The sequence below is a fragment of the Dendrobium catenatum genome, unplaced genomic scaffold, assembly GCF_001605985.2.
Source record: "Dendrobium catenatum unplaced genomic scaffold, ASM160598v2 fragScaff_scaffold_865, whole genome shotgun sequence".
Lineage (NCBI taxonomy): Eukaryota > Viridiplantae > Streptophyta > Magnoliopsida > Asparagales > Orchidaceae > Dendrobium > Dendrobium catenatum.
In genome coordinates, this window is record NW_021319327.1 from 113,462 (window position 1) to 140,308 (window position 26,847).

General features: G+C 34.7%; 1 protein-coding gene across 1 annotated transcript in view; it reads right to left on the reverse strand.

Moving 5' to 3' along the window:
- Positions 1 to 349: 349 nt before the first annotated feature.
- LOC110095655 (nuclear pore complex protein NUP62-like) overlaps positions 350 to 26,847 on the reverse strand; it is a 39,789-nt gene continuing 13,291 nt past the window's right edge. Inside the window, exons 2-5 of the mRNA XM_020821276.2 lie at positions 23,823 to 23,926; positions 23,569 to 23,656; positions 23,402 to 23,500; positions 350 to 997 (exon numbers count right to left, since the gene is read on the reverse strand). Coding sequence (XP_020676935.1) covers positions 908 to 997; positions 23,402 to 23,500; positions 23,569 to 23,656; positions 23,823 to 23,926 — 381 coding nt within the window. The 3' untranslated portion in view covers positions 350 to 907. The remainder of the gene's footprint in view (positions 998 to 23,401; positions 23,501 to 23,568; positions 23,657 to 23,822; positions 23,927 to 26,847) is intronic.

Consider the following 26,847-nt stretch of genomic DNA (forward strand, 5'->3'; position numbering starts at 1 on the left):
ACCGGTGGCTCTCCGCCACAATAGATTCCCGTCGTCAGCCGACATCCAAACCAATCCGATATTCCTTTTCAACCCGAACCCTTCAGATTCCCAGCTCCCGATGGTTCATGTTTCATTACATTTCAGCTAAGCTAAATCACATTATTTTCCCTTTCATTGATTTCCACAAAAATTTCTCCTACAAAATATATTTAATAAATCTAATTCTATATCAAATTTTGGTTTAAAACGAAGTAAATTTTCTACCTACATGTTTATTCTAAGAAACACAAATTCATAATATTTTTACTAAAAAAAAAAGTAACTTACACAACGTTTATGACAGTATTCAATATGCAAAACAAATGAATTAAAACTGGAAATAATTTTAATATACAACTTAAATAAAAAAAATTATAATATATTAAGAACCCGTGGCACAATGAATCTTTCCTGATTTAACGCTGTCAGAAGCTTCTCAGATAATTTTTTTCATCTGTATAGTTTGCTGGCATCACAAGGCAATATGCCAAACGGGTGTAGCCATCAAGCACTCACTTAGCAAGCAAACCTCATTTACATTAGTTCCCTCATAACGACTAATGACGATTAGAAAGACTACATTTCAGCACATTTTAGTTACAAAATCCAGAAGCATTCATACATTAAAAAAAAAAATTGTTAAGATTAGGAGTTTGGATAGACGACGAGTAAAGTGTAGATAGATAGCTCGTAGTGACGGCACAGAGCTTTTCTAGTTTCCACGAGTCCGCAAGATGTCATTCTGAAATCTAAGACTTCCAAAATCATGACAGGAACTAAGCATGAAGGACTGAGAAATTAAATTTTAAGACTGTTAAACTTGCATTTATCTGGTCAAGCTTTGGTGAAGTAAGCAGATGATAATTCTCTCTAAATCGTTAAATGATCAGTTTAACCAAAATCTTGAGGCTGACAAATCACGGACAGCAGTACCACCATTGGCGACTTTTTGAAGCCGAGAAGAAAATTCATTTGCCTGAAAAAGGTTCCATAAGGAAATCATTTGGGATAATGCACATCTATCATATCAACAAGACAATAATACATATTCAAACTACAAAAGAATTTGCAATTGCAAGTACCAAACAAGCTCCAAAATAAACACCCAAAAAGCAGACATCGGGATCCGAGGGAAAATTTTTGGGGACCAGCCACACCATTAAAGTGCATTTAACCCAATAGCAAATATTTTTCAAGATTATTTTTACATAATTATTTCTTTATATCTCTTCTCTTCTCCTCTCTTAATTTATCTCTTTGGAGTAATTTGCAGATACCAATAATTGATGTTTATTTATGCAGGGGAAGGAGTCCCGTATAAAATATACAAACTCAGGAAATCAACCCAGGTTATGCAATTCATATTTTTATGTTGTTTTCTTCTGTAATATATTTCACATAATTTATTACTTATCACTTTTTGTGCAATTTTTTATTTCATATATATCTAAATTTATTACTTACATAGTTCAATAGAAAGTTAATATGACATTCTTTAACATATTATTTGTATATTATATAAAAAAATCACTTTTAATTTTTATTTTTACTTTACACAATTTTTAAGTTTTGAAGCTTCTGTATGCCTCACGCCTTGAAGCTTACGCCTTGCCTCACAAAAGAAAACCAGCTTAACACCCAATTGCTCAGTTTTAAACTTTGATTCCGTGACATCTAGGTGCTTAGGGCTGCAAGAGAACCAAACGTTCGACGAGCTACTCGTTGTTCGGTTCGATTAAAGCTCGTTTGCGATCGTTTAATTAACTAAACAAACAAACTTGAACAATATTTTAAATACTCGATTCTTAAATAAACAAACTTGAACACTAATGTGTTCGGCTCATCTATGTTCGCGAACAGCATCATTTGAAGTTCGTGAACAAGCTCGACATTAAGCTCGATAAGAAGCTCGATTCGTGTTCGATTTTGAACTCGTTAATAAGCTCGATAAAATTAATTAATATTTGACTATATAATTAATAAATATAAATAATAATTACCTTTGTTACATAAGTAATTACTTTTATTATAAATGTGTTTGTTCATAGATATGTTCATGAACGTGTTTGTTTGATAGTTAAAAAAAATTCGTTAAATATGTTCGCGAACAAGCTCGATAAACACTAAACGAATGAACATGAACCGAACATGAACAGTCCTTAATTTAAACGAACCAAACATGAACACAAATGCTAAAGCTCGAACAAACATGAACCAAACATGAACAAGCTGATATTAAATGAACACAAACAAGAACACTCACATACTCGGCTCGGCTCGGTTCATTTACAGCCCTATAGGTGCTTGATTCCAATTAAATTTGCTAGCCATGAAGAACACATATGGTGTGAAGTCATTCCTATGGTTAGAATCCATATTTTTTCGAGTAAATCGTGTTGATAAAATGAAGATTACCTATAAGGATTATTACAACATTTAAGTATTTAATAATACTAGGAAAAGCTAAATATTTCCAATCAAATCATTATATGAGCAATTTGTCGGCTCCGAATATTTGTGCCCCAGCCTCTCCCTATTTTGGAAGATTAACAGAGATGTTATAAGTTTAAGTTAAATTTTCGGAAGGCATACTAAATTAAACGCTTACTTGTATACTTAATGATTTCCATCAATGCCTTACATATTCATAGAGATTTTAAACTCATATTAAAATATCATAGTGTAATTGACTTTATCATGATAACTGTCACATGGCCTAAATAATGATAAAATGAACCATGTGATTATATAATATGGTTTACATTAGCATTGTTTGATTGACATGGAATAAATATTAACCCTACAAATCATAATAAACTAAGATGAAACGAACAAAACATTAAGTATAATGTTCATAAAATCTTTGTTATTGGGTATAAATCTTTGTTATAATACCTTAAAACAAATATTTTAATAAGCTATGCTTGTCTGTTTGATGGATGAGATTTTCAATAACATACACATGTTAACACGATGACTATTTAGGCCTAAGTACATCGACGGTTGCATCTCCTGGTACTCTCATTAATTTGGTGAGAAACTTCCTACTATTCCAAGCTACCCGACTATGTAGCATAACATATATAAATAATTTGAGTCGTTTCTAGTGCATAAACCTAGGATGCACCGACACTCCATGAGAGAGAATGCAGCGTCGGACACGTATCGGATATAGGCACGCTCCTGACACTGCTAGGACGTGTCCAACAAAGAACCGTGCCAAATTAAAATAATATTTAAATTAAAACGGGCAAATGTGCGTGTTGTAACACTACAGAGCTAAAATTGGAAAATTATCTATTTATCATTTTAAGAATATACTAGAATTTATATAAGTCATCAATATAAACAATACAACAACAACATCAAGCCTTTATCCCACTACTTGGGGTCGGCTAAATGAATCCTTTTTCTCCATTGTGTCTTATTAAAAAAATAACTAATATCATATACATCAAGATATTTTACTATTCATTCACCAAAATATCATTTACACTAGCTAAGAGATCACTACAATCATTAATCTATCATAAAATCCTGACTACAAAAGAATAAAAAAAAATACAAAAAAAAAAAAAAAAAAAAACATAATATCTTCTTACAATCTCACCTCCAATTGGTCATGACATATTCCTTGATCTGAAATCATTAAAAATCTATATAATGAGCTCAAAAATCCAACAATAATTCAAAACTCACTAAAACTTTCAATGCAAGGACTAAGAATTAATATGAAATACTCAGTCTAATATAATCAATAGCAGTCAATATAATTAAAAACCAAATATTATCAATAAAAATTAAAATAATCAATAATAAAAGTAGGGAACCACTACAATGAATCAAAAAATTAATAATTGGTATAAAATTTAATAAATTAGTAAAATAACGGTGCAAAAAATAATTCATAAATCGCTAAAGGAATTTATATTATATATTCATATGCATCATCTGTTTATATATTATCAATGCATCCAATATTGTCAATGATATTAATGTATCTGTTAATATCATTAGTACTATAAATATATGATTTAGCAAGGGAGAACATACGACTTTAATGTGATATTTTTAACATCTTTTACCCCAACTGAATCCAAATTGGTCATCAGTCATATCAATTATCACTTATCCAATTAATCAATTATCATTACATGTGGCTTCATTAAATCAATAAAGAGTCATCACTCTCTTCCAATCAGCATAATCAATCATCTATTACAGACTAAAACCGGGATAGCACCACAAATCAGCTTTCAATAAAAGCCCATCGGACCACCCTCCTGGGCATGATATTATGTTTTAATAGTCAACCATTTTATAGTGTTAACAGCCAGCCTTTCTTGCTTATGCAAATGTCACAATTAAAATACGGTAGTAAATAATCAATTATGTTCAATACAAGAAAATTTATATAATAATCAAAATTAAAAGCATTGAAAATTAAAATGAGATTTAAGTTCCTTACAACAAATAGAAGAAATATCTGAACAAAATTGATGGATGAAAAAACACCAAACAACATTCTCTCTTCTTCGACAAGACACGATGCTGAAATTGAGATTTTTCATTTTAAAAAATCATTTCAAAAAAATCAAATTATTACACGAGTCCTAATATTTGATAATTAAATTTATTTAAATTATAAATTTATATATTTTCATAAATTTTTAATTAAATAAAAGGTGTTTAGGGACCATTCGAATTGTATATCCATGAATATGTGCACGACTTCCTGTAAGCCTTAGGGTTTCACTTTACACCATCGCTCACCCTCATCTTCTTCGTTCACGCGACCAGGTGAGCCGATCGAGCGAAGAGAGCACACGATTGAAGCCCGAAACCTCCTCATTTTCTCGTCTTCTTCATTAGTCCTCTTCGACTCTTCATCATTTTTGCGACGAGGCGAACCCAGCTGAGCAGGCTACAGCTCTATTTTAAGCTAGGTACGTCTGACTACACCTGTTTTATCGCCGTTCTCTTCACTCATTCATCTTCACCATTTTTGGCAATTACGAAGGGCATTGAAGGGTTTCGACTCTTGTGTTTGCACTGTTGAAGCCAAAGGAGGGGGAGTGAGAAAGATACGTTCGATTAGAGAATAAATTGTCAGCTTCTTTATTTCCGTAAGCAAGTGAGCAAACTATACCTTACCAATTAATTTGATTTTTTTTTGTTTTCACTTTTTCTCTAAAAAATATGCCATATTTTTTTGAAATTGCCGGCTTTATGTGTATATCTATTTTCAACTCTTCGTGTATTCTTATGAAAATTTGAGAGCATGACATTCCTATTTGGGTAAAGTTTCAACTTGTGAATATCTTAATCTCAAAATCACAAAAAATTTATTTTAGTTCTCTTTTTTGTATGCAAGTTCTACAAATATAATTTCAATTTAAGAGATCAATTGGTGCTCTAACGAATAGGTTAGATTAGGTATTGAGTTTTAGTCTAAGCAAAAGTGTATATTTGAATGTTGTAGCATTAATCTATTCATATTTTGTATTGAGTTTTAGTTCTCTTTTTTGTAGCACGAATCATATTATTCCTTTAAATGAGTAGCTGAAGTTTGATGTTATACTAAATAATTTTTTGCTTATATCTTTATGGTTGATATTTTATACTAGACATTTCATATTATAAGAAAGACAAGTAAATATGACATTGATTTATTATTATTTTCCATTTATAATATGATGTTATATCAATTTATATACACTATTTAAAAATTATAATGTCGTGTTCAAGTCATACCCGTGTCCTATATTTTTCTGATGGTTGTGTGCCGTGTTTGTGTCGTGTCCGTATCACCATGTCCATGTCCGTGCATCATAGGTATAAACAACTATGATATGCATGCTGGTCAAAAATTTAGAATTCAACGCGATACTTGATATTTTGCACATAATTTGAATAATTTTATTGCATTGTAATCACCATTAAACTATTTTCATGTTGATAATTGTTGGAGGATGATGGAGATTGAGAATGGGTAAATACCACAATGACAAAACAAGTAAGAAAGTAAAACCAATGAAAAAGTAAAGGACACCAGGATTTAACATGTGAAACCGCAAAATAGAGAAAAAAATCGTGGAGCAAACCAAGAAATCCACTATGAAAATTGAGAGAAATAAGTACAGATATCTCTTCTCTATCACTCTCTCATTGCTTCTCTTCTCACATGCACTGTTCTCACACTTGCCCTAACTAAAAATGAGAAAAAAAAAATCATCTGGTCCATCTCGTAATGCTATGGAGCCAGTTTGAAGCGTTGGGAGCTTGCGTAGGCAGCACCGTGGCACTCGGGTATGCAAAACACCCGAACCCAAATAGGGGGTAAACCCCTCGCACCCCCAATGTACAAGACAAACTTTAAGGTCCGAGACAACATAATAACTAGATTGATCAACACAATCAGATTCCACACATAACCATCTGCCACTTGGAATTGATTGTAATCAATCCTTCTCCAAATATGTAACACCAATAATCAGAGTACTGGTAGTGTGGCTCACCCCTGCTCTCATCCTCAATGAAGACCAACTAAAGCTACACATAGCTTTAGTTTTTCAACTGTCACCGTCTTCGCAGCATGTCTGCAGGATTCTCAGTCGTATGTATTTTCTCCAAAGGTAATTGACCATCTTCCAAAAGCGACCTGATGAAATGATACCGAAGTTGGATGTGCTCCGTCCTAGCAAGGAATGCAGCAATCTTGGCTAGATGTATAACACTCATATAGTCACTATGTAGCTTCCCATTCCTATGCCCCTTAACAAGTTCTATCAAGAAACTTTACAACCAAATCATCTCCTTGCTAGCCTCTGTGATAGCAATGTACTACGCTTCTATGGTTGAGAGTGCAATAATCTTTTATAACTTGAAACCCCAACTGACTGCAGACTTTCTCAAAGTGAAGATATAATCATTTGTGCTTCCCATGCCATCAAGATCACCAACAAGGTCAGTATTTACATAACCCTGAAGATCAATGCCAGCACCACCAAAGCAAAGAGCTTTGTTGATTGATCCTCTCAAGTTTCTAAGAGTCCACTTAATCGTCTCCCAATGAAGTTTGTCTAGATTTCTCATAAATTTGCTTACTACACCCACTGCAATATGCTATATCAGATTTTGTGCATATCATAACATACATCAAACTTCCAACTGCTAAAGCATATGGAGTCTTCTTCATCTGTTCTTCCTCTGCTTTAGATTTAGGAGATTGATCCTTGGATAACTGAAAGTGACTACCCAAGGGAGTGCAAACTGGCTTTGCCTCACTCATGTTGAATCTCCAAAGCATGTTCAACATACTCTACCTGAGACAACTTCAACATACCTAAACTTTTATCTCTATTGATTCTCATACCCAGAATTTTATTTGCTAGACCCACATCTTTCTTTTCAAATTCCTTTGATAATTGTTCTTGAGATATTTTATTTTCTCCATATTTGACCCTGCAACCAGCATGTCATCCACATACAAAAGCAGAATAATATAATAATTATCAAAATATTTGAAAAAATAACGGTGGTATGCTGATGCATGCAAATTTCATTCTTAATTTTTATTTTGAATTATATTGTAATTTGAATTTTATGTGTTTTTTGTTTTATTTTTTTTCTACCCTATGATGGAAGGCAAACAATGATGTTGTGTAGGTTGTGCTCTTGGACATGCATTGCCTTAGGTGTGCTAGTTTCTTTGATGCCATGGTTTGTGGGTTGACTTGGGTTTGACCCGTTTATTGGGTGTGGCTTGGTTGTTTCGGGTAGGTAGGTTTGAGTAATGATGGCTGTTGAGCTTTTGTTTCCCTTTTCAGTTTATTATTTCTGTTGTTCGGGTTCACTTTTCCTATTTTGGCCCATCGTTTCCTCTGCCTGCCCGATTCCTTCCCCCAGGCGTTGTCCGTTCGTTGGCTGTCCAGTGGCCCCTTCGTGTGCTGCTCCATCCGGCTATCTATTGGCCTTTTGCCTCCCCTTTTCCGATTGGATTGAGTTGGCGGCTGTTTGGGCTGTTTAGCTCCCTCTTTTCTCCTATAAATAGAGATTGTTTTGAGGCATTTGAGAGCTGATTTTGGTGAGTGAAAATTACTTAAACATGAAGGTTTTCTTTTTAGATAGCTTACTAGCTTTATCCACTTTCTATTTTCCTCTCTTTGACTTCTCGGGCTTCTTACCTACTCTCCACAAATTTCCATCCCACTTGCATCTTTCTTCTCAAGCTTTTGAAGGTGTTAGTTGACCGGTTTGGTAGCATTTTCCATGGGATTTTGTGTTGGACGTTGGCCCAAGTTGCTGTGGTGGACCTCTAGTTTACATGTCTTTGAGCACTAATCTTTTCCTACTATTTCGATGCATGTGAGGTGACCACTAGTTGGTTGTTCTGAGAGTAATTTTTTTTTTAGTTTTCATTTTTTGTCTAACTTCCATTTGTTTTAAGATTTGCTTGGTGTTGGCTTACTATAATTTGAATTGAGAAAAGTTCTTCTTGCCTTAGTGTTCTCCTTTGGCTTTTTCAATCTATTTATCTGCATCAAGTTTGGTATCAGAGCCTAGGTTAGTATATCCTAGGTTGGTGTTTGAGTTTTTTCTTGAAACAAAATGACTAATCAAAACAACCAAGGGGATTGGCATTAAATAATGCAACAATTTGCAAACTTACAACAACAATTGAACAATATTGCAAACGCACTGGCAAATTTGAATGTCAACAATGCTAATGCTCAAAATTCTGAAGCTGAAGAAGAAATCCCTATAAATCAAAATAAACGTCATAGGAATTGGGATCATGGGATAAAAATTGACGTTCATGATTTTGAAGGAAAGTTACAACCTGAACAATTCATTGAATAGATAGTAAAAATAGAATAATTTTTTGAATGAAAATAAATCCCTGATAATAAAAAAGTTAAATTTGTTAGCTTAAAACTCGCATGTCAGACTTTAACTTGGTGGAAAAATCTTCAATATAATAGGCTAAGATGATGGAAGGATCAAATTCAAACCTAGGATAGGATGAAAGAAAAAATGAGGGAAAAATTTTTGCCTTCTGATCACTCACGAATTTTCTTCCAAGAATTTAACAATATTCGTCAAGGAAACCAAACAGCTGAAGAATACACTGAAACTTTTTATAAACTTCAATCCGAAACGATCTAGATGAATCTGAAGAACGAACTGTCACTAGATACATTAATGGGTTGAAATGGGCTATTCAATATCAATTAAGTCCACATCATGTAATCTAACTCGACGAAGCTTATCTAAGAAAAGCAACAACAAAGAAGTAATAATAAGGCATCCGCATCCAAAATTATTAAGCGTTGACCAACTAGGGGATTAAAATCCAATCTACACAATCTTTTATTGGAACATCTAATGTGCGAATAAAAACATCTGAAACTCAAACCTTAAATAAAGGAAAGGGATTGATGGGACCCAAACAGACTAAACCACCCAAGCTTATTGGACCATGTTACAAATGCGAGCTATACGGATATCTTTCAATTGCTTGTAGAAAAAAGAACCCTCCTAGAACAAATTACATTGAGAATGATGAGGAATTAGAAGTAGAGGAAGAAGAAAATGAAACTAAACCAAAAAAAGAATAAGGTAGAAAGAATTGACATAGAAGGCGACCAAGGCGACCAATTCTTAGTAACTGACGAGTCCTAACTACTAAAGTTGAAAATGGAGATAAATTACATAGGAGAAACATCTTTCGAACCACTTGCACTGTTGAAGGAAAACTCTACACTTTGATGATTGATAATAGTAGTTCCAGTAATTTTGTCTCACAACTAATGGTAGATAAACTTAATCTAAAAACAAAACCACTTGCTAAACCCTACAAAATCTCTTGGTTTAAAGGAGGTGAAGTTCCTTTCACGAAGCAATGCATTGTTAACATGTCAATTGGAAGTTCTTATAAAGATCATATTGTTTGTAACATCATGCCTCTTGAAGTCTATCATATTTTATTGGGTCGTCCCTGGCAAATTGATCATAAAACTATTCACAATGGGGAAAAGAACTCACTCTCTCTCTCAAAACAATAAGGAATTCACTATGTACCCTCAAAAGCACATTCCTGACCCACCTGCCAAGAATACCAAAACAACAAAAGCAAACACACATGAATTACTCCTTAACACGAATGAGCTAAAACAATCTGAGATAACATATTTGGTGTTAGGAAAAGAGTCTGAACAAACCACTCAAATTCCCAAAGTAATACGACCATTATTTGACGAGTTTTCTGACATAACCCCTAAAAAACTGTCAAAAGCTTTACCCCCAATGAGATATATCCAACACCACATTGACTTAATCCCTGAAGCAACATTATCTAATCTTCCTCATTATCGAATGAGTCTTCCTAAACATGAGAAACTACATAAGCAAGTGACTAAACAAGATAACCATGCATTGTGCCTACTTTGCTTACACAAAAAGGATGGAACCTGAAAAATGTGTGTGGATAGCCATGTCATAAACAAGATAACCATTAAATATAGGTTTCCTATACCTAGGCTTAATGATATGTTGAATATGCTTAGTGGTGCGAAAATCTTTTTTAAAATTGATTTGCGAAGTGGGTATCATCAAATTAGGATTAGACCTGCGATGAATGGAAAACAGAGTTCAAAACAAAAAAATGTATGTATGAATGGCTAGTCATGCCTTTTGGGTTATCTAATGCTCCTAGTACATTTATAAGAACGATAAATCATGTCTTAAGACCTTTCATAGGAAAATTTGTGGTTGTGTATTTTAACGATATCCTGATTTACAACACTCATCCTATTGAGCATCTTAAACATGTGAAGCAAATCCTACAAACTTTAAGAAAGCAAAAACTATACATCAATATGAAGAAATGTTCTTTCATGACTCAAAGCTTAACCTTTTTAGGATATATTGTGTCTGTTGAAGGAATTAAGGCTGACCCAGTTAAGATTGAAGCGATCCAAAGCTGGCCGAACCCAAAGAATATCAGTGAGGTAAGAGGATTTCACGGCCTAGCATCTTTTTATCGTAGGTTCATAAAAAAATTCAGCACTTTAATTGCACTTATCACTGACTTGAAAAAAAGGAATTGTAAATGGACACCTGAAGCTGAACAAGCCTTCCAATTAATCAAAGCAAAAATGAATCAAGCTTCCATTCTTAGTTTACCAGACTTAGATAAAATCTTTGAAGTTGACTACGATGTTTCACACATTGGGATAGAAGCTATGCTTAGCCAGGAAGGTAAACCCATTGCATATTTTAGTGAAAAAATTAAACGATTCTCGGTCTAGATATTCAACATACGATTTGGAATTTTCTGCAATCGTCCTAGCTTTGAAATTTTGGAGATGTTATCTTATTCAGAGAGTTTGTTTTAAACACTGATCATGAAGCCCTGTGATAATTAGGTTCCCAAAAGAATTTAAACAAAATACATCCTAAGTGGATTTCTTTTCTGCAAGAATATTCCTTTCATATTAAACATAAAACTAGAGTGTTAAATAAAGTGGTTGACGCTTTAAGTAGACAATCTTATCTTTTGGTAACTATGTACCCAACCATAACATCCTTTGATTTCTTAAAATAAACTTATGCTAATGATCCAGACTTTAAAGATATTTGAGAATACTATCTCATATCAGGAACTGATCAATTTGCCCAGCTTATCATTCAACAAGGATTTTTGTTCAAAGGTACGAAGCTCTGTATCACAAAAAATTCTTTGCGAGAACAATTTGTGCAAGAACTTCATAGCGAGGGTCTAAGTGGGCATTTTGGCCAAGGGAAGACTATTGCTTTAGTTGAGGAGAAATATTTCTAGCCCCACATGAGAAAACAAATTGCTAAACATATAAAACAATGTAAAATATATCAATCTTTTAAAGGAATAACTCAGAACACTAGCTTACATACTCCCCTTCCAGTTCCAAATAAACCCTGGGAAGATATCTCTATAAATTTTGTTTTAGGGTTGCCTGTTACTGCACTAAATTTTGATTATGTGTTTGTTATTGTTGACCGATTTAGTAAAACGATACATTTCATTCCATGTAAAAACCCTTCTGATGCTTCACATGTTGCTAATATGTTTTTTAAAGAAATTGTGCATCTTCATTGCATATTCCGAACATTTACATCTGATAGGGACACTAGATTTTTAAGCCATTTTTGGAGAACACTTTGGGCTAAGTTGGGAAATACTCTTCAATTTAGTAGTGCTTATCACCCACAAACCGATGGACAAACTGAAGTTGTCAACCGAAATTCAGGGAATTTACTTAGATGTATTGCTGGAGAAAAACCTTCCAAATGGGATTTGATTCTACCCCAAGCTGAGTTTGCTTATAACAATTCTGTTAATCGATCCACTGGAAAAACCTCTTTTGAAATTATTTATGGCCAGTCTATTCCTCACATTTTGGATAGAAGTTGTTTACCCTTACCTAACAAAATCAGCGCTGAAGCCACAGAAACTGTTAATCACTTAAATCAACCTAACAAGTCCTCAAAAAGCTCCATATGGCAAATGTTAAATACAAATCTGCCACTGACAAACACCGAAGAGAGTGTTATTTCAAAGAGGGAGACTTAGTTATGGCCTATTTTCGTCGTCAGTGTTTTCCTGTTGGTACTTTTGGCAAGCAAAGCCGGAAGAAATTTGGACCTTTTTGTATACGGTGAAAATTGGGCACAAATGCCTACCTTATGGATCTTCCTATCTCTGTTGGAACTTCTCCTATATTTAATGTTGCTGACCTTATTTTGTATGAAGGAAATCTAGCTGATTTTGTGGATGTAGAGACAGTACCAGTCACCAGTTCCATTTTGAGTAAGGATGATCAGATTGAAGATGTTTTAGATACCAGTACTACTCAGACCAGACATGGAGAGCACAAATGATTCCTGGTTAAATGGAGTGATCATCCGTTGACTGATTGCACCTTGGAAGGATGCGATTGAGCTAAAAAATCGTCATCCTGATCTCTATCAAAGAGTTGAAGCATTCTCATCAGGAGTGAGATTCTCCCACTATGGAGGAATTGATGCATGCAAATTTCATTTTTAATTTTTATTTTGAACTATATTGTAATTTGAACTTTATGTTTTTTTTTACCCTATGATGGAAGCAACCAATGATCATGTGTAGGTTGTACTCTTGGACATGCATTGCCTTTGGTGTGCTAGTTTCATTGGTGCCATGGTTTATAGGCTGATTTGGGTTTGACCCAAGTTTCTTGGGTGTGGCTTGGTTGTTTCGGGTATGGCAGGTTTGAGTAACGCTGGCTGTTGAGCTTCTGTTGCATTTTTCAGCTCATTATCCCTGTTGTTTGAGTTCATTTTCCCTGTTTTGGCCCTTAGTTTCCTCTGCGTGCCGGGTTCCTTCCCTCTGGCGCTATCCTTTCGTTGGTTGTGTCCCGCGGCCCCAATATGTGATGTTCCATTCGGATGCCTGTTGGCCTTTCACCTCCCCTTTTCCGATTGGATTGAGTTGGCAGCTGTTTGGGCTATTAAGCTCCCTCTCTTCTCCTATAAATAAATGTTGTTTTGAGGCAATTGAGAGCTGATTTTGGTGAGTGAAAATTATTTAAACTTGAGGGTTTTCTTCTTTGATAGCTTGAGAGCTTTATCCACTTTTTCTTCTCCTCTCTTTGACTTCGTCTCAGGCTTCTTACCTACTCTCCACAAGTTTCCACCTCACTTGTATCTTTCTTCTCAAGCTTTTGAAGGTGTTAGTTGGCCAGTTTGGTAGAACTTGCCGGAGGAGTTTGTGGTGGACGTTGACCCAAGTTGTTGTGGTGGACCTCTAGTTTGCATGTCTTTGAGCACTAATATTTTCCTACTATTTCGATGCATGTGAGGTGACCACTAGTTGGTTGTTTTGAGGGTAGTTCTTTTTAGTTTTCATTTTTTGTCTAACTTCCGTTTGTTTTAAGATTTGTTTGGTGTTGACTTATTATAATTTGAATTGAGAAAATTTCTTCTTGCCTTAGTATTCTCCTTTGGCTTTTTTAATCTATTTGTCTGTATCCTATGCCTGGCACTTCGTATACCTATTATTTGACATAAACCTATCATTTCTCTTGTATCACTGTCTTAGTGCTTGCTTCACACCATATAAGCTACTACTGAGCCTACACACCAGCTCTTCATTACTTATGACCATATACCCCTGTAACTGAGCATGTATCAAAATGTCACAGTATTGTATAACGGTAGACAACAGAAAATCCAACTAAGTAAAAATGTATATTTTCATAAAATTACCAAATTATCAGGGATTGTGTAAAACAATGTTTTAAGACATTTGTTATACTGCAATACTATTTTTTCAACATCCTGATAATTTTCTATTAACTAAAAACCAAGTAAAATTCAAAACCCCCGGTGAAAATTTTTCATACAATATTCAAAATGTGCATAATCGTACTCTCTACAACATATAAAAAGTTACGCGAAAAAAGTTTTACCGGTGCAAAGCCCTGTTTTTCACTAACGGATACAAAATTTTAGTCGAAATATTTTGTCAAAACTTGCACCTTTTTTTAAAATTGAGATAGGCATAATGTGTCTTACCTCGAGACAAATAACATTCCCAACTACGTCGACGGACGAAAACGGCCCGAAGTTGCCCAAAACCCGATTTTCCTCCTCCTACTTCTCTTTCTCTAAGTTTCTCTAAAACCGATCTCTGTTTGGATATTCACGAAAAACGAAATAGTGAACTGGCATTAATAAAGTCTAATTTCTTTAGATATTTTATTTTTTTATTATTAAATAATATATAATAATAGTATTATAATTAATTTTCAATAGAAAATTCATAGAATTTTTTTATGGATTCTAAAAATTACAGAAAAATATTCATAAATTAACAAATTTTATTTAGAAAATTATGGTGCAATCGGTTTGTAAAATGGACATCTAATGGTCCCAAAACTCCTATTTGTACCCATATGTGCGGATTTCTTAAGAAAATTCGACAATGCCCAAAAATTATGAAAAATTTAGGGAAGCTAAAACACGACATTATAAATGTTATGGAGAAGACGGATTGTGATTTGGACTTATCTAGATTAACCAAAAAAAATCTTGAAAGTTTAAAGGGTTTCACACCTAGCCTTGTAACGCTTACTACCATCAGGTTCTTTTAAACCCACTTCTTCTGCAATGTTTTCTTGTCATATGGTAGCTCTATTATCATTACCCGGCCCAAATGCTCAACTTAACGAGGCGGAAACTAAAATTCGGACTGTATTAACATAAAATCTCTCAAATCAACTGAAGAGCCACTATAACAAAGATATTCCATAAAATTTATTAACTTCAATTTTCAGAGCTAACAATTACAACTATCATAATTTACATGTTTTCATTGTTACGTCGACTCCTATGAAAAAATTCTTCCCTTCCAACCATTTCTAATCTCTGAGAAGTTACCAGAAACAAAATTTAATGGAATGAGTTCACAAGGTAAACTCAGTGGGTAACTGTTAAAAACAATTGATATGAAATAAAATATATAATACATATAACATTTAATATATATTTTATTTGTTTCCCTTCCTTATCTTTATTTCATTCATTTCAGTCATTTATGCATATCATATCACATTTTTTATAACATTTATAAAGCTTTGATATTTAGTCTTTTTCCTATTTTATTTGTACATGAACACCGTCTAAATTTAACAAAGGTACAACCATTTTCATTTTCATTTTTCTTTTCCTTTTCTATAACCTTTTACTTTTCTATAACCTTTTCTTTTTTACGTGCACAGGTATGTTGCTTCCTGAGCCAGTACCATACGGGGTGAACTCTTGTAAGTTTGGCATGCATTTCATTTTCCCTTTATCATTTATTTTGAATTTCATTTATATAACATTCATTCGTATGTATACTTTTTAAAAATATAAGAGTATCATATATATGCATAACTACTTTCTAATTTTTTTCCATTTCTTTTACTTTCTTTCACATATTCATGTCATCTCTATATACTTTATAAGGATAATCGAATACATTTGATATTTACATAACTTTATTCTTAATAGCCTCAAAATAAACAAAGCAATTATATAAATCTTTCTTTCTAATAGCCTCAAAATGAGCAAAGCAATTATATAAATCTTTCTTTTAATATGAAAATGGAATAAATAATTAAAATTTAAATAACTGTAATTACCCACTTTATTTTCCTCTTCCAATATTCGTCCAGTTTTATAAACCTTTAATTGTTCACACGAATATAATAATTTAATTAATATTAAATATCAATTAAATATATCAATAGGCATTTAATTACTTCTACAAAACTTACCTCACAAGATTTCCTTTCTTGTTTAATTCCTTGAAGAACCCAACTTCTACAACTTGTTCTCTCCCTTTCTAAAATCCCTAAATCCATACAAAATAACTTTCATGAAAAAGTGTTTAAATAACAAAATTTAAATAAAGTTATACAATAGATAATTCACTTACAATGAGAATTTTCTCAAAATCCCTAAATCCTTCTCTCTCCCAAAATCCTTTCTCTTTGCTTCAATCCCTTCCTTTTCCCTTTATGAAAATATCATTGATTTTAAATGATGTAAATGATAAAATTTATAAGTAAAATGAAAAGAAATTTCAACAAACATTCTTCCATCTTTCCCTTGATCGTTCCTCTCGTTCTTCCTAATCTCCACTTCTTTAGCGATAGTAATGAAGAGTTGATGATTCCTATCTCCAAAGACGATGTATTGCTAAAAAAGGTAAAAAAAAAGTTCTCCAAAAACTTCCACAAGCGAGTTCAGTCGTTCCTATCATGTTCCGCCCTTTTTGTTCGCCCGCTCTTGTCCGTTGTTAATAAAAAAGGTGGTCGGTCGGTTCAATTGAACCCGCCGGATGAACCGGTGTTAACATCTGTCAACTCCCAAGTCTGATTCAATTCAAGTGAATGCATCTCGTCATCCATGACTTACTCCAACTTCTTTGAATCATCAACTTGAATGGCTTTATCATAACACTATGGTTCACCACTATCTGTCAGCAATAGATAATACAAAGAAGGAGAATACCTTTATATTGGCCTTGAGATTCTGTTATATCTCCTAATTTCAATAGTAAGAGTTTGAGGTACTCTCTGTGCTTTATCAGCTTTATCTTCTTGATCATCATCATTCTCGTATTCAACATATTTAAAAGAATCTTCAAGAGTCTCATTTTTATCCTTGTGATGAACTTTTAATTCTAATAATCTTAAAATTTGTAGTCAAATTCATCTAAGCCATATCCAATGAATGTACACTTGATATATTTTGAATCAACCTTACTTCTAGATCCTGCATCAATATGAACATAGGATGAATAACCAAAACTTTGATGTGGGATATACTAACCTCCTTTCCACTCCAAGCTTCCTCAAGTAACCCCTCATTCAAAAGAAATAAAGGATCACAATTGATCAAATAAACTGTACTATTCACTACCTCTTCCTAGAACTGCTTGGGTAAACCAGCATGTAACCTCATGCTCCTAGCACGTTCAATGATAATTCTATTCATGCGCTCTACAACACCATTTTGTTGTGGTGTTCTTGGAACAGTTAATTTATGCTTGATCCTATTCAAAGCACAATACTCATTGAACTTTTTATCACGATAATCGCAATCATTATTTGATCCGAGACACTTGAACTTCAAACATATCTCAAGCTCAACCATGGTCTTCCACTTCTTAAAGGAATCACACATCTGACTTATGTTTTAAGTACACTCATACCTTCCTACTGTGATCATCAATAAATGTGACAAACTACAAAGATTCTCCTATAAAAGTAATTGGAGCAAGATCCCATACATTAGTATGCACTAACTCCAACTTCTTTGAGTTGACCTTTGAACCAGTATTCGAAAAACTCACCCTATGTAGCTTGTCATATTGAATCTTCACAAAAATCTAAACATATAGATTTTAAATCATGAAGCTTTTCTCTGGGAAGAATTGAATGCATACCTTTCATAATACTATGACCAACCTCCAATGTCAAAAACCTCCATCAAAATATAAATCTGCTGCTCCAAAAGAATATGCTCTTCTATTGATAACATACATGGTGCCATCGCCACAAACTATAATCATAGCACATTTTGTCACCTTCCACATATCTCTAGTGAATGATGTCACATGGTATGAGTTTGCAAGCTAACTCATAGAAATCAAACTCCTCTTCAGACAAGGATCATGCCTAACATTCTTAAGTCTCCAAATTTACATATCAGACATTCTGACATCAACATCTCCCCATCCAACAATATTGCAGGACTTGTTGTCCCCGAGATACACTTTACCCAAATCGCCTTGGGTATAGTTCTTGAATGATTCCTTGTTAGAACTTGCTTGAAAAGAACCACCTGAATTTACCAGCCAAGATTCAAAATTGTCCGGAGATAAAATCAAAGAATATGACTGACATCCTTCTGCAGATACATTTGCAAATTAATTTTTATCATGATCTCCACCAATAGCCTTCTTTGAAACTGTACAATCCTTCAAGTGAGTCTTCTTTACACAGCTCCAGCACACAACGTTACCTCTACCAAGAGTAGACTTCCCTCTCTTGGATTTACATATCCCTCTACTAGGATGTCTCTCTAAAACCTCTTGCTTCAACATGTAGAGTAGAATTTGAAGATTCATCGTTCGCCCTCCTACGAACCTCTTCATTGAGAACTAACCCCATAATGTCCTCAAAGTTCATCTTTGAACTTCCCAAAGAGTTACAGCAGTAACAAGCCCATCCCAGCTTTCTGACAATTAAGATGACAACAACAATGCCCTTACCTCATCATCAAATTTTATGCCAATTGAACACAATTGACTCTTCACAGTGTTCAGATTATTCAGGTATTCCACCATTGGCGTCATGTCCAACATTTTCATATTGAATAACTTCTTCATCATGACTATTTTGCTTGAGGCCGATGGCTTCTCAAACATCTTGGTCAATGCCGCTCTTGGTCAATGCAGCTTGGCCAAGAGATCAACTGTGGTCTTCTCATTTACAATGTTGAAGGCAACATATGAGGGAAGTAAAAGTCGTATGAAAACTAGTGCAGTCCGATTAAGAACCTCCCATTCCTCCATAGTCATAGAATACGGCTTCTTGATGATTACTTCCAACGGTAAATACAGCTTCTGATACATCAAACTCTTCAATTTGCATCCTCCAGAATGTGAAGGTCGAACCAATAAACTTTTCAATCTTGTACCTTGCTTCTTCTGCCATTACTCCCACTCGATCTGAGAAACCTCGCTCTAATACCAGTTGTTGGGGATGATGGAGATTGAGTAAACACCACAATAACAAAACAAGCAAGAAAGTAAAAGCAACATAAAAGTAAAGGACAACATGATTTAACATGGAAAACCCCAAAATAGGGAAAAACCCACAAAACCACACCAAGAAATTCACTATGAAAATTAAAAAAATAAGTACATATTTTTATTCTCTCCCACTCTCCTTGCCTCTCCTCTCACATGCACTGTTCTCACACTTGCCCTAACTAAAAATACAAGAGAAAACCAAGTAAATAAACTCCAAGGGACACAACTGATGTAGAACTAGATGCATATGTAAATATCCAATATTGAAATCAAACGCCTTAGATTAGAACAACAATAATTATTCCAACTTTAAAAGATTTAAACATAGATTAAATACAAGAAGAGGGGTGATGTAGCTCAAGCCAAATTACACAACAATCATTTAGGATCATAATATTAACCAATGCAATCAAGCTTAGCATAACATGGAGGATTTCAAAGGAAATCCCTAAATTAACATTTAGACTAGACACTATTTGGATCCACTCACATACTCTTAATAAGTCGGCTTGCGGAGAAAATTTGCACAATCTTATGATGCCACAGTTGAGAGGGATTGAGAAGGAATAAGGTTTGGAGAGAGTTCACCTTCGTCGAAACTCGGAAGAGAGTGGACGGCAAAATTTGAAGTGTTGGAATTTCGAGATAGCAAACGGGGATCTTCAGGGCAACAGGACAGCAAGGAAGACTAGCTGAAACTTCTAGATAGCAATCTGGAATCTCCCGAACAACAAGACAGCAAAGAGGAATGGATGAAATCTTTAGACAACAAAGAGGAATGGATGAAATCTTTAGACTGCTCTTGGACAACAAATTGGGTGAACGAGAGAGGTGGGACAGCAGCCTTGAAATTGACGAAATTCTGCAGGAGTCAATGTACAGGAAAAACAAAGTTGAGTGGTCGGCCAAGACTAAGGCCTCGTTTGATAAGGCTTTTTTTCTCCGTTTCCGTTTGAATATGCCGAAATCAATTAGTATTTACTGTTTGGAATCAAAGCTTAACAATAATTCCTTTTTAATAAACATCGTTTTTTCGGCGGTTACAAAATTCTTTTCGTATCTGCTTCTTCGGTCACAAAACGGAGTTTCGGAAACGAATTACTGATTTAAAATTGCTTTCAAGTATTAAATAATAAAATCTCAAAAGCAGAACTCCTAAACAAACAATTTAAAATTACTTTCAAGTATTAATAAGCACTTTTAAAAATATTAGTCAAACATATCTCATTATTGAAACTCCATTTTATTGAACGGCTTTTTCTCAACCTGCTTTTCTAAAACTCTTTTTTATGTAAGCATAAACCGAATCAAACGAAGCCTAAGTAAATAGGGCTATTTTGGTTCAGATTTTGGTTGTGGACTAGAAGAGATTCAATTCAAATTTCTGAAATTAAATTCAGATTTGATGATAGAGATAATTAGAGAACTTGATTTTAATTTCCATAAAATAAAAGAGCGAAAGAGGGAATAAGGGGAAAGGGGTGGCCAATTGGCTCCTTAATTGGAGCTCCCAATTGTGAAGGAAGCAATTAAAGAGATAGGAAGAGGGGGGCCGACCAAAAGGAGGGAAAAAGAAAATAGAGTCCTCATATGTTGAATGTGTCCACATACGGTGAATGTAGATTTAAAATCAAATCTTATTTAATTTCAAATTTGGAGGGGGGGGGTGGGGCTTTCCTAAAATAAGTTATATCATTTAGGAAAGAATTTAAATTTCAAATTTATTTGAATTTGAATTTAAAAACCTTCCAAATTAATAATGAAGTATTTTAGGAAAGTAGTAAATCTATGAGGGAATGGGGTGGCCGATGGCTAGGGTTTGGAAGTGAAGGTCGGCGGCTATGGGAGATGGTGGGACTTGGGCTAGGTGGGCTTAGGGTCGGCGGTGTTGGGGCTCAGAGCCGACGGTTTAGAGGGAGGAGAACGGTGGTAGCCGGCGGTTTGGAGGGGAGGGGGAACATGATGGCCAACGGCTTGGAGGGAAAAGAGGGGTGGCCTGCAATTTGGGGAGGAAGGAGATGGACCGTGAGCCCGGACGCTTCCTGCGGCTGACGGGTGATACGTTGCCCACACCTAGGGACTTCAACTCTCTCAAGATCTCTCAAGACTCATAAAGTCACAAGTGAAGAAAATACTTTCATAATAATCATCATCCGTCTCAAGAAGAGAAAAAGGGTATAAATAACCAAGTACAACAGTAAACATCAAAAGAAAAAAGTGCCCCTCAGGGTCACAAGAACCTACTCCCTCAAGTGAGGGTAAAATCGAAAACAATACAATAATAAATAAAAATACAATTAATAACTCAGAAATAAAGGGATGCAATCGTGGTCGTCGATTTCCGGCCTCGTCTCTGACAAACCCTCCACTGTCGGATGTCCTCATCAGCAACCCTTCAGAAAATAGGAAAGAAAAATGCTCAATCCATCTTTCAACACTATGACGCCAGTTTGAAGAGATGCGACACTCAAGCCTCTGTCTTGCACCGTTGCAGCAGCCATATCTAGGCTACTGTGGCGCTCTGCTCTGTCGTTCAGCATTGGGGCACTCGAGAACATAACGTCGGGACGCTCAGGTACGCAGCGTCGGGACGTCGCAAGGAAAAAAATTTGACTGATGCAAAGCGCCCGAACCCGAGCAGGAGGTAAACCCCCCACACCCCCCAATGTACACGACAAGCTTTGAGGTCCGAAACAACAAAATAACCAGATTAATCAACACAATCAGATTCCACACATAACAATAATCTATCATGTATAATACATTAGTTATAATTGCTATAATAAATAATTAAATTGCACTTTCATTAATCATATTTAACATCAGATGGCTTATCATTTATGTTTTATTAAATATAAGGTATATATTGAGTTTGCATAGCAAACTCCCTTGTTGGTGATGTGCTCTTAACAGGTCCTACTAAGTTGATTGGTAGATCATCATCACAAAAGCATATATTCTTTGGGTTTACGGATCAATTAATTCAAAAGTTTCATTATTTCAAATTCATATATAGTAGGATTTGCTTAATTTCCTTTCATTGTTGTGGTTACCTCCCTTTTCATCAGTTTGATGTTTTAATTTTTCTTATGATATAGATTGTTAGTAATTCCATTAATTCAAAAAATATATCTTATGATTACAGATTTATACTTTACCTATTTGCATGTAAGAATCTTTCTTTGGAACACAAAATAGCTTCATTTGAACTTAGCACCTAGAGTTGGTCTCACAAGTTAAAGTTGAGCCACTTCAACATATCAGGCATTGTTTGAGGTGTGCCACCATTTGGAGCATAGATGAGATACCATGGGAGCTACAAACTGCATGAGCCAGTTGATCCAAGTTGAACTCCAAGCCTTTAGATCAATTATTAGAGAGTTTGAAAACAGGTGTACCAAAGTTTGGCCAGATACACTAAAGATAAAACCCAATTTCAGACCAAGAATTAAATCCTTTTAATATTTTTACATCATATATTTTTCAACTGATATGAAACTAAACCTAATATTCTCACATACTTTTATAAATCAAGTATAAACCAAGAATGTGATTTTCGCTAAAAATCAGTGGCAAAATGAACTTTCAATTCAAAATGCAATTCGTCATGAGATAAGGCTCTGATTACTCGTTTATAAAAAATATTTCAGCATTCATCCTAGCACAGAACATTGTTTAAAAAATAAAAATAAAAACATTGGTAAACACAGGCTACATAGGTGATGAATGCCTGCATATCATAATGTCAGAAAGCTTAATAATCATTTAGTTTCACTAATTCTGATCACATTAAGTTAGAAAAGTAACACTGATACCTAACACACAGTTTCCAATGAGAATAAAACTTCTCTGCCTGTCAGCTACCAGAACTATATTAGTAACTTTGTTTAATTTCCTTAGGATGAATGATAAATTCCCTTTAAGTATCACAAAATCATAGGAGTATATTGCAAGCAAGAAATTTTCCAAAACGTAACTTTAATATTTGCTGACCTTTTCGTCAATCCACATCAAGGAACTGAGCTGATTATTCAATATGCGGACAGCAGCATCAATAGGAGTCATGCTATCGCTCAAATCCATGCTCCCTCCCTACACAACGCAATAAATTGAAAGGCATTTAAAAAAAAAGTAGCACACTTTATTCTTCTGGAATATACCTGCTTGGAATTAAAAGCTTGGATTATTGTTTTAATTTGCTCAGCCATCCGCTCCATTTCCCTTACAATAAACTCTGCCTTCTCAAACCTGAGATTTAAAAAATCACTATGACCTACCGCCTACGATAGTTGAGATTAAATCGTATAATGAAAAACCCATGTATGTCATCAGGATCATTCAATGACACAAAAAGATTAAATAAACTTATTTAGCATTTATGTAGCCTTGGAAATCTATGCCTATAGGAACTTACATTGTATCTCTAGTAGAAGCAGCATCATCTTCAAGAAGCAAGCCCCGTTCTTCTTTATATATACGTTCAGCCTCTTCCTCCATGCTTTGCAAAGCCTTGTCAACCTTTAAAAGAAAGTAACATACGAGTAAAAGAAAGTTGAAAAAAGAGACAACAGAGGGCCATCTGCTACTGGAAGCAAAAAATAACAAAAAATTGCATAAGCAGACAAAAAAAATTAAGGCTTCATTTGAGACAACTTTCTTACTTCTTTCTAAAGCAATTTTTTAATACAAAAAAATTCTAGTTCAAGAAATTTTTGTATTGAAAAGCTGCTTTAAAAGTAGTAAGAAAGTGTCCAATTACTTGGGTTTGAGTTAGGTAGGTTCATATCAAGCTAATTAGAATAAACAGGTCATACTAAGTTAATAAGGTCATATTGATCCAAAAAATTGCATGCCCAATATAAAAAATGGGTTAGACAAGGCAATTTAGGATCCAATCAGATTTGGATCAAATATTTTAAGCCAAAAAATAAAAGCGTCAGGTTAATGTCAAAAAAGATTCGACAACATTCAACTTCTAGTCAAACTTGTACCCAACCCATCAACCCAAACTGCCACCCCTAATTACAATTAATCATCTCATGCTCATAAACATTTTCTATTTATGAGGGTGTACCGTTCCCCGTCCATATCCATTTAATATCTTATGTCCAATGATCGTCACAAATCCTTAAACATTCACTGCTCTTTATCAAATTGCCAACCCTGCTCTAGCCATATCCATCACTACATCATAAGGCTACTTTAATGAGCATTTATGTTGTTGTTTCAATCCCAACAAACCCACGTCGAACCCCCTTCCACTGATTGAAACATGTCAGTGATGAGTCCTATTTGTTCGTCATGATAGAGCATCAGATTATCTCACCATAGGACATCTCAAGCACCGCATCAACTCAGATCTCAAGCTCTTCGTAATTAATAGATGAATCTCCATTGTCACATCATCTCCATCGAGCCTTATAAATCGCAGAACTTGATTTCCTCAAACCTTTACACTCTACTTCACAAACTATTATGATTATACATTCTAGACTAAGATCCATTTTTGAGTCGTCGATATCATCTTGACCCTCTACTCATTATCGTTGTGAAATTCTCACTCCTAGCAATAATTCCTTTGCAATGGCAACCATGAACCTATCTGCAATAATCTGAATTTTTTTTAAATGAAAAATCTAAATTTCAGCGTCGTGTCTTACTGAAGAGGAGAGAGGGAAGAGAGGGAAGGTTGCTCGGGGCTTTTTCATCCGTCAATTTTGTTTGGAGATTTCTTTTATTTTTTGTTACTCAAATCTCATTTTAGTTTTCAATAATTTTGATTATTATATAAATTTTTTTACATTTAACAAATTGATTATTTCCTACTACATTTTGATTGTGGCATTTGCATAAGCAAGAAATGCTAGTTCTTAATACTATAAAATTGATTGGCAGTTAAAACATAATACCATGCGCAGTAGGGTGGGCCAACGGGCTTTCCTCCCGGTTGTAGCCTGTAACAAATGACCAATTACGATGATGACAGAGAATGGCGACTCTTTATTGAATTAAGGAAGCCACCTGTAATGATAATTGATTAATTGAATATGACAATTGATTAATTAGATAAGTGATAATTGATATAATTGATGACCAATTGAGAATCTGTTGGGATAAAAGATATTGAAAACGTCATATTAAAGTTGGATGTCTTGTCTTGCTAAATCATACATTGATGCATGCATATATTAATAACATTGATGATAATGATAGATATATTAACATCACTAACAGTATTGGATGGATTGATAATACATAAAATTATGATGCATGTGAATAAATATGATAGATTGCTTTAGTGATTTATGAATAATTTTTGCATATTTGTTTTACCGATTTATTGAATTTTATACAAATAATTGATTTTTAGATTCATTGTAATAATTCCCTACTTTTATTATTGATCACTTTGAGTTTTATTGATAATATTTGATCATAAACTACACTGATTGTTATTGATTATATTAGATTAAGGGTGTCAAAACGGGTCGACTGGTCGGTTGCGGATCGAACCCAAATTGATCTGGGTCTAAACTGGTCAACCCAAACCCGACCTGGTTTTACAAAAGGGTAGGGATATCCAACACAAACCCGACCAACACGGGTTACCAATTTGACCTGACTCGCATAGGTTATCAAGTTGACCCGACCTGACCCGTAAACCTATTTAATTCAAAACAAGCAAGTGCAACTGCGGTGTGCGCAATGGCTGTCAGCGACTCAACGGGCGACGGCAGTTGTGGACTCCAGTTCGAACACGAGCGGCAGTGAGCCATGCGTCAGAAAGTGCTGACGGAGTCCAACTCAGTCCAGTTTGTATACATGAGCGACAGCAAAGTTGTGTGGCAGGTAGTGCGGGCAAGGTTTAATTCGGTCTACTTCAGACACATGAGAAACAAAGGAGTCCATCCACACGTGAGCACGATGCCTTACTATGAGGAAACTGCGTGGTAGTTAGCAACTAAACGTCTGAGCAACGATTGTGCGACACGTGAGCGAATGGCTCAGTAGGACTGAGCAAGGCGAGGTGAGCGATTGAGCAAGTTTTGAGGTCAACCCGAACCAACCTCGTTTGGTAAACGGGTTGACCCGAACCGAGAAATTTTTGGGTCCGGTCAATTTTTGACACCCCTGAGGTTGAGCATATTATATAGATTCTTTATTCCTTACATTAAAAGCTTTAGTGAGTTTTGAATTATTGTTGAATTTTTTAACTCATTATGTAGATTTTTAATGATTTCAGGCATCCATGGTTTAAAATTGCGTAATAAGAAGTGCGCCTCAGCGCAATTTCGCACATTTAAGCCTCAAAGCCTATGCAATGAGTTCAAGATTTGAGGCGTACGCCTCAAGTTTACTGAAGCGAGGCGCGGTTGAGAGGCGTCCGCCTCTAAAAATCAAAAAAAAAAAAAAGCTAACCTAATATATATTTGTTCGGT